This window comes from Hyaena hyaena, unplaced genomic scaffold, assembly GCF_003009895.1.
Source record: "Hyaena hyaena isolate Hyena2069 unplaced genomic scaffold, ASM300989v1 scaffold_412, whole genome shotgun sequence".
Classification (NCBI taxonomy): domain Eukaryota; kingdom Metazoa; phylum Chordata; class Mammalia; order Carnivora; family Hyaenidae; genus Hyaena; species Hyaena hyaena.
In genome coordinates, this window is record NW_024081043.1 from 744,739 (window position 1) to 754,439 (window position 9,701).

Here is a 9,701-nt window from a genome sequence, read left to right on the forward strand (position 1 = left end):
CACTGGCATGGTAGATATGACAAAAATGGACAGGGCCCTGCTTTCCTGGAACCCACAGTCCACTGGGTAGTGAGATAAGTGGACAGACCATGTTTCAATATGGTGCGAGAGGTGCCGTGATGGGGGAAATCAGGATGCCATGGGAGCACTTAGGAAGAGCATCACCCCAGCCGTGGAGGGTAGGTACGGGGGTCAGAGAGGGCTTTGCAGAGGAAGCAGTCTCACCTGGAGCATGAAGGATCTGTTGCACATCAGGAAAGAATGTTCAAGGCCATGTTCCAAGGCCTGAAGGGGAGCAGAAAAAATGGAACCTTTAAGGAACTGAGAAGGTTTGGCAGGTTTGAATAGTAAAGCATGAGACAGGGAGAGGAAGAAGGAAACAAATAAAGTTGCTTCTCAGGATTCTGACTCGAGCAAGTCAGTCACTGGTGGTGAGTTTCTGAGATGAGCACAGGAGAAGTAGGTTTGGAGGAGTGTGGGGTGACAAGAGTGTGAGTTTTTCATCCACCACTAGCTCTCAAACATGGGGTTGGTTTTTTTTTTTAATATTTGAAAGATGTCAAAAGCTAATGAAAATTGGAAAAGTTAATTAGCAGCTTTAAGTGATTTTGTTACTGTAGGCTATGATGACATCCGACAAGTATACTCGGACCTCTTGGTTTCTGCCAATTTTCTTTTTCATCCAGCAACTGTTTCATAATTTTGATACTTATCACTCTTCCTGCTTAAAATTTACCAGGTGCGTGCCTGAAGAATGGGTAGCTGTGAGAGAAGAGCTGTGTTAGGAGCTGTAGCCTGGCTTTTCCAGCACTCCCCCACCTCTTCCTTGATTTTTTTGGCATGATATAGGTTATCATTCTAATATTGCACAGACTCACTTTGTAGAGCATATGTGATTCTTTTAGGTGACTAAAGAAAAGCATAAGAAGTAGTATTCGACTATCTTCAGGCAGGTATGTAGTGTCACAGAATTTTAAGGGGTGTAGACCTCATTTGCGGAAATTGCTGCCTGGTGACTGCGCTGTACACGGATCCCATCGCCCAGAGCACATGGACAACAAACATGATTGTCAGGAGCACAGAGACGGCCTCTAACCATAAAGCCTAACTACTGCTTTTCCTCGTGTCCCTTGCAGGCCTGAAGTATCCAGGGCTGAGCCTTATCAGTGATTCCTCTTTAATCCAACCACCCAGCAACTAAGGAGCATCCAAGTTCACATGCCTCCTTCTTGTTTCTGGCAGGAATTTAGATAATGGGCTGTGTGCAATGTAAGGACAAAGAAGCAACGAAACTGACGGAGGAGAGGGACGGCAGCCTGAACCAGGGCTCCGGCTACCGCTATGGCACAGACCCCACCCCTCAGCACTACCCCAGCTTCGGTGTGACCTCCATCCCAAACTATAACAACTTCCATGCAGCCGGGGGCCAAGGACTCACTGTCTTTGGGGGCGTGAACTCTTCATCTCATACTGGGACCTTGCGGACCAGGGGAGGAACGGGTAAGAATCAAGCTGTTCTTAATTCTTTTGACAATTGAACGTTTGTGTTCCTGTCAGCTCCCTTTGACTAAGGACTTAACATTAAGTTTTTCATCAGTCTCCGCCCATCCACTGCCAAATGAGGGGCTAGAAAAGAGGGGGGAAAATGGAAAACAAGGCTTGTTGGTAAATGAAAATGCTGGCTACGGTGGTATGAGGTGACCCCAAGTTGCTGCTCTGTGCGATCCTGCATGGGTTGGGACGTAGCTTCTACCGAGGTACTCTACACCAACCGGTGGTCTTGAGCTTGGCTGGCGACTCTGAATGACTAGCAGCTTTTCAAAATACTGACTCCCATCCAAGATCTTTTGAACAGAAGCTCCAGGACTGGATCTGAGTGTGTATTTTGAGTTCTCCAGATATCAGTGCACTCCTTCCTCCCAAACCCCAGTTAGGAGCCACTTTGCAGGGGTAGAACCTTCTTCCTCATCTTCCTAATCGTCAGCCTGCCTGTCACCTCCTAGCCAGTGGGGACATTTGGCAGCAGTAGTTTCTGGCCGTTCATCTTCATTAATTCTCTTTCTGATCTTCCCGCCACCTTCCATATGACTGAGTTTACCAACCCTCAAGTGTATCATGTATCTTTTGTATTTTAAAATCAAATCTTGATGCAGCTGGGTGGCTCAGTTGAATGTCCAACTCTTGATTTGGGCTCAGGTCATGATCCCAGGATTGTGGTATCAAGCCCTGCATCAGGCTCCGTGCTTGAAATTCTCTCTCTCCCTCCCTACTCCCTCCCCTGTTTGCTCTCTCTCTCTCAAACTAAAAAAAAAAAAAAAAAAACACTTAATAAAACCTTATGTATCCTTAAGAGATCCTTTTAAAATTTTTTTAAGTTTCCTTCCCTTTCCCACCACAAGGCTCTGTTTTACTGCCGTGTACATTTGCTGACTTAGCTAATACTTTTAAAAATGTCTGGCATACATTCTCAGACATATGTTTTGCAAAATATTTATAAGTTATCTCATGCATCCTTAGCCTTCCAAATCTTCTCCCAGCATGTGAATCATGGTAACTAGATATTAGACATTATTCTAAAGTCATTCTGTTGATTACAAAAGTTTAAAGAAATATACATCAACCATGAATTATCCCTTCCACTTCTCTGGGAAGCAGTGTCTTATATAAGGACCCACTGAGCCTTTTTACCTGGGGAGTCGGCACTACTGATGCATTAGCTGGGTTGTTGTTTATTTTTTTGTTTTTTTCCTCCTCTGCATGCAACAAGGCAGTGTGCTTATATCCAGGAGACCTGACCCAGAACTTTGGACATTATATCATGTTGTCATGGATCCAACTTTCTTTTAAAGGGAGGCCTTGCATGAGTGAATCAATGTTAGCATACTCACCCATCCTTCCTACCTTCCTGGAAGGCACCTGGAAAGAAGGGAGGAAGGAAAGAGGCATTCTATGGGAGTCTGTCTCTGAGGATGTTGGCGGGGGGGAAAAAAGAAGCGGGAGGGGGACCGAAAATGCACCAGCACACACTTCCTGTGCCTGCTGAGTTCTTTGCCAACCAGGCTGAGTTCTGCTGATGCAGACACTGACCTTGTTCATTCACTCATGAATGCTGGATACAAATCCTGTGTCAGCAGGTATCATTCATAAAGTCACTAGAGGGGATACCTGCCTTGAACATGGGAGTCTATAATGTAGTCAGGGACAATATATATAAGAGGCCACTTTATAAAATGTGAAGGTTAAAACATAGGACTCCCAAATGTTGGCAGATTTTTCTGCCCTGTCTTATTTTTTTTTTTTTAAGTTTATATTTATTTTGAGAGAAGGGAGGAGCAGAGAGAGGGAGAGACAGAATCCAAAGCAGGCTCCACACTATCAGCGAGGAGCCCAATGTGGGGCTCGAACTCCCGGACCATGAGATCATGACCTGAGCCAAAATCAACAGTCGGACACTCAACCCTCTGAGCCACCCCGGCGCCCCTCTGCCTTGTATTAGTTGGACTTCTTGCATGTGCATGTCTGTCTCTGCAGCGCTACTTTAAGTGCTTTCATGTCTGTGTGCCCCTGTGCCCTCCTTTGACTCTCTCCTCCACCCTTAGAGATAGAAACCTCAGTGAGAATTTGCTGGCTGATGCAGGAGGAGAGCAGGAGAATAGAAGTATCCGTCCTCACGTCTCCTGTGCCTTGTCTTCCACACAGTGGAGCTTGGGTTTGGTTTTAAATTATGTAACAAAAGGAATCTATTAACACAGTGTTCAGTGAGAATAGGCGTGACCTACAGGCTTCCACTTTTCTGTTCTAAGCCACTCTCTTTTCCAACCTTTCAGAGAAATCTAAAGTTGCCAAATGAGCCCTGCTGCTTTGCATGGTCAGGCCTTCTGAATACCAGTTCTCCTAGTGGGGAATCCCACTGGGGATGAGGTGGGAAGACAAGCCCCACATCCTTGTCTGGTTTTTGAGTAGTCCCCCAGGCACATCTGTTCCCTTGGAACGACTGACGCAGCAAAATGGCAGCTTGGTAAAGAGTGGCATCCATGTTGTGCATTCTTTAGACCATATCAGGCACTTTGAAGTGTGTGGACAGCAAAACAAGAGGCCACAGAGCAGAGACATGGGATGTGTTAGCTAACAATTGCCACATAACACATTACCACAAACTTAGCAGCTTTGAAACAATACATATTTATGATCTCACAGTCCCTGTGGGTCAGAAATCCAGGAGTGACTTAACTGGGTCCTCTATTTCAGAATCTCTCACCAGCTGCGATCAAGGTGTATTGGCTGGGCTTTAGTCATCTCACAGTCCAACTGAGAAGGATCTGCTGCCAAGCTCATGTGGTGTTGGCACAACTCAGTTCCTCATTGGCTGTTGGCCAGAAGCCACCCTCAGTCCTTTGTCATGTGTGCCTCTCCAACACGGCAGCTTGCTTCATCAGTGTTCAAGCCAAAATGGCAGGACAGAGAATCGCTAGGAAGACAGAAGTCCCTAATCACTTATGGGACATCCCATCACCTTTGCCATGTTCTGTTGGTTAGAAGCAAGTCACTCGGTTCGCCCACACTCCAGGGAGGGGGATTACGCAAGGGCATGAATACCAGGAGGCAGGACTCAGTGAGGGCTGTCTTAGAATTCTGCTTGCTATATGAAGGAAGTCTTAAGCCAAATAGGATGCTGGCCATTTCTTATTGTTGACAGCAGACTTCTGCAAAGCAGAAAAGGCCTCTGTAGGGGTCCACCAGATGAGAAAACATAGGGTGAGTTTGAGGAAGAGTAAGTACTATAGGTCAGTGCAAGGATAGGCAAATTTGTGGTAGAAGAGAGCGACTCCCCAGAGTAATAGCAGATACCAAGAGCAAGACATCCTCGAATTGGAGTGAACATTTATGGAGAGGCTTTTCTCAATCCCAGGCTGCAGAAGGAGTTTCCTATTGCATCCTGTGCAATTCGTATTGCATTGTATTACTGTTACGTTCTGGGAAAAGAGTGATCTGTTTTACCCAAAACCTAATATGGACTCCTGAGAGGAGGAGAATTTGTGTCAGATAAAAGGTGTCTATAATTGCCACAGACCTCTGCAAATCTGAACCATGCCATCACTGCTGCCCCTTAGCTGTGGACATGACATTAATATCTGTCTCCTCCCGAGAACTCATTCAGAGGTGCACAGAGAGAAGTGCACCTTCAACTCTAGGTTTTAGTCAGGTCAAATAATGCTTCCCCTACAAAGACCAACGCGTACATTCAGCCCCGCAGCTCTGGTTTCACACGTGAATTACATCGTCGCCTCATGTCATCGGTGCCGACTAGATGAAGGTTTTGAGAATGAGACTTTAGTCAAGATTTAATTTCTTGGAATTACTTTCCCCTTGTGTAATAACCTTTCCCCTTTTGATTTCGTGTTGTCAGGAGTGACCCTGTTTGTAGCCCTTTATGACTATGAAGCACGGACAGAAGACGACCTGAGTTTTCACAAAGGAGAAAAATTCCAAATATTGAACAGCTCGTAAGTTTGGAGAGGGAAGGGGAAGTACGCGTGTCTTTCAGACTGGGAGAGAATGCTTGTGCTGCCAGTCTGTGCCTTTTCAGCAACCGAAATGCTAACAGAGCACTTGGTAAATTCATTAACTTGTGGCAGTGTAACTTAAGAAATGAAGAGTAGATGAACCAGGACATTATTGTCTGGCACTGGGGCCCAGGGAGCTTTCTGGAGGATACCGTAGTAGCAGAGCTGCTGTTTGGGGTTTAAAGGTCGGCCAGGTCCCAGCGTTGCCTCTACAGGGCTGTGTCCTCACGTGATGGGCACAGAGCTTGGCTGGCCGTCCGCATTACCCTCTCTCTGCCTTGAGGTCAGTTCGGTGTTTTTGGTGGGGTTTTTTTTGTTGTTGTTGTTTTGGTTTTTTTGGTTTTGTTTTTTTCATCTTACGAGTTGTGCTAGCCGAGTCCTCACTCACGGCTGGCGACAAGTCCCTTCTGTTTTCAAAACTGTTAAATGTTCCGATTGGAGAAGCCTGTGGAGGCATCTCCCCATAGTGAGAATTTGTGAGTGACTGAAATCTTTGTGAGATGGGAAGGAGAAGCGATTTCGCCCACTCGTGAATGACTATAATGTGTGCATTTTAAATGTGACCAGTAGGAGTCATAGTTAAACAGGCAATGGGGAAATGTCAAGGGTAAGAATCACTCATTTTTCAAATTCTGCGTTTAATACTTCCATTAAGAAGAGTAAATATAGGTATATATGGCATCATATACAGGGAAACATATTTCCCTGTAGTTTTTTTTTTTTAATGTTTGTTTATTTTTGACAGAGAGAGACAGAGTGTGAGCAGGGATAGGGGTAGAGAGAGAAAGGGAGACAGAGAATCTGAAGCAGGCTCCAGGCACTTAGCTGTCAGCACAGAGCCCAACATGGGGCTCAAACCCACAAACCGTGAGATCATGACCTGAGCCGAAGTCGGACGCTTAACCAACTGAGCAACCCAGGCACCCTTTCCCTGTAGTTTTTAAATAATATTGCCTCTATTAGATTAAGGCAGTGTGCCTGCCAGAAAACTTCAGGCTTCAAAGAAATTGGTGGTGGAGGTGCCTAGCTGGCACAGTCATAGAGCATGCGATTCTTGATCTTGGGGTGGTGAGTTCGAGCCCCACATTAGGCATAGAATTTACTTAGAAAAATAAAGAAGGAGAAGAAAGAGAAAGAGAAGAAGGTAGTGTGCTGTTAGCAAGTCAGGCCTTCCTCACCCTACCTCAAGTTGTCCTTGTGAGTGCTCCCCAGTGATTGAGGAAGAACTCCACTCCAGGGATGAGAGCCCACCAGGACATTCTCCTTCCTGTGTTGCCAGGGCCACGTGCTCTGAGCTCTGTTCCCTGAGCAAACTGTGATGACAGAAGGATCCCGATGCTCTTTATCTTTCCTGAGAGTTCAAGTGAAAGGAGCGGGAGGTGGCCCAGTGCATCCATGTCCCAGAAAAGACAAGTAGTCACTGTAACAGGGAGCTCCCCCAGGCCTGAAAACTGCCCCCAACTCTCAGAATTCACCACCTTTCAGGGAAAGGAGCTGGACCCCTCCCACTGGAGGCCAGTAACTCTTCTGGACCTGAGAAGACAGTGTGTACATAGTAGCCACAGGTTGTTGGGGTTTCTTTTAATTATCATTATTATTGTCATCATTAATGGGTGTGGGTAGGTTTTTCTGTTTTTAACTACTTCAGTACATGCAGAAAATTCCACCTAGCAGAAGTGTGCATGGTGGGGGTCACACAACAATGTGGAGGTGTTTGGTGCTGCTCAACTTCACACTTAAAAATGGTTGAAATGGCAAATTTTGCTGTGCATGTTTTGCCACAGTGTTTTAAAAGCATACAGTTTGCTATGTTTTCACACACCGAGTGTGCTTATGCGGCCAGCGCCCAACTCAAGAATATGACCTGCCCCCTACCAGCCCCCCATCCTAGCCACAGGGATGTTTTTAAATAGCACACAGCTGCCACCTGTTGAAGGCTTCTGTGTGCCAGCCATGGGCAGTTGTCTGAGCTGTGTCTCACAGTCATCGTTTGACACATGAGGGGCTAGAGGCTCAAGTTCGGGAGCTGCCCAGGTGCACAGAGGAGCAAGCAGGTAGCAGAGCCCAAGGTGACATGTGGCCATGGCATCTTGAGTACAGTGTCCAGTTTGGTCTTGGAAAGGACACCCGTCAGGGGGAACTGAAGCTTTCAAGCCACATGAAGGTTTGGAAGGTTGGCTGGGAGGTTGGGGAGAGGAGAATTTGGGTTTGATCTCTTCTGATTTATAGGATTCCTTATCGTGGGTTTGATTCTCAGACGAACGCTTCTTGTCCGAGTCTACTTAGCGTGAATTCTGAAATTACCCACCGCTTCCCCTCCCCGTTCTGTGTAATGTTCCCTCAATCCCCAAGTTGGTTAGAACTTTTAACCAGCTTAGAAAAGGTGAGACTAAGGACTGGTTGGCAGCACCACACAGCTCTTCCTCTGCGGGCTTTCTCTGCACTGCAAGGAGATCTGTGCGTCCGATCGTGGGACACTTGCAAAGCCGGTCCTTGCCAAAGTCAAATTCGTGACTTCTTCCTTTGTCAGTCTGGATCTACAGTGGCATTTGATTGAAATTTTGAAGAAACATTCCAGGAAAATCCAATCTGTTTCAATCAGTATTTTATGATTTGCATGCATGGCCTTAAGTGTTTATGGGCTTCAAGCCTCTGGCCCTGTTCTCTTAGAAGAAAATATTACAAAGGTTTTTTTTCCCTTTAATGCTTCTTGCCAATGGAATTCCTCATCCTACATGCCATTTAAATGCCCTTTTCAAGGTTATGGGGGGAAAAAATAAGATTTTTGTAACAAATACAGTATCTTGAAGTCAAGGGCAATAACAGGGAAGAGGAAATCATGAAGGACAAACAAAGCAATAATACAGAACCAGATGGCCTGCGTCTCCTTCTCCCCCCCCCCCCCCCCCAGCCCCTGGCTCTCCTCTATTGAGAGGGGAGGGGGTGGCGCCCTGTTCTCCCTGGGGCAGCTGCCACACCTCCTAGCCTGTGTGTCCTCCACTCCTTCCCTGTCGGGAGGCAGCAAAGGACTGGTCTTTGTGTTTTAAAATTGCATGAACACGCATGTGCGTGTGCACAGAGCCGGTAGCCGTGTTGCCCAGCATGGGGGCCTCAAGTGCGTGCACGTGTGTGTGTGTGCACAGAGCCGGCAGTGCCACTGCCCAGCGTGGGGGCGAGGGTTCTTCACTGACCTGTTACGAGTGCTCAGTGTAGTGTATTTGGACATGGTTAAACTTGAACCCAGTTTGCAAAAGGTTTAAATTCATCTATTTTATTCCCCATTTTCACATTTCACGACAAGTGATTTACCAACTAGAAACAGTGACTCTTTAAAATATAATAAATATGTTTCACAGAGTGGAGTAGTGCCTAGGGTAGCGACTCCTTTAAAGTTCTTTTCATCTTGATAAGGAGAAATCCTGGTTTAGAGCCCTATCTGAGCATGTGATCAAATTGTTATGGACATGCTCTTTGACCGTAAGATGGCAGTAACCAAATTTAGAAAGAATGCAGCATTTATAATAAAAATGCTCCACAGCTCAACAGGTCTCACCTGACTTCTGTTTACAAACGCCACTTCCTGGCTGCATCAGGGCTCTGGTCTCCTGGGACCAGCAAACCTTGTGAGCAATTTTGGGGATTGACAACAGGCTCTGTTAATAAGTCTTCTTTTTTTTTTTTTTTAAATTGTTTTATTTATTTTTGAGAGAGAGAGACAGCATGAGCAGGGGAGGGTCAGAGGGAGAGGGAGACACAGAATCCGAAGACAGGCTCCAGTCTCTGAGCTGGCTGTCAGCACAGAGCCCAGTGCGGGACTCGAACCCACGAACCGCCAGATCAGGACTTGAGGCGAAGCCGGACGCTCAACTGACTGAGCCACCCAGACGCCCCTGTTAATAAGTCTTCAAATGAGAGTAATAGGGGAAGCTGCTATAAAAACTCAAAAGTTATTCTAGACCAGAGCCTGAATCAAAGCAAGGTTGGGAGAACTGGACAGCAACATGCAGAAGAATGAAACTAGATCATTTTCTCACACCATGCACAAAAATCAACTCAAAATGGATAAAGGACCTGAACGTGAGACAGGAAACTATCAACACCCTAGAGGAGAAAGCAGGAAACAACCTCCTTGACCTC

The 9,701-nt window shown here is 46.2% G+C and overlaps 1 protein-coding gene across 2 annotated transcripts in view; it reads left to right on the forward strand.

Moving 5' to 3' along the window:
• FYN (FYN proto-oncogene, Src family tyrosine kinase) overlaps positions 1-9,701 on the forward strand; it is a 215,850-nt gene that overhangs the window by 155,037 nt on the left and 51,112 nt on the right. For both annotated transcript variants that reach the window (XM_039252207.1, XM_039252208.1), the window contains exons 3-4: positions 1,243-1,500; positions 5,408-5,504. In XM_039252207.1, coding sequence (XP_039108138.1) covers positions 1,254-1,500; positions 5,408-5,504 — 344 coding nt within the window. In that variant the 5' untranslated portion in view covers positions 1,243-1,253. The remainder of the gene's footprint in view (positions 1-1,242; positions 1,501-5,407; positions 5,505-9,701) is intronic.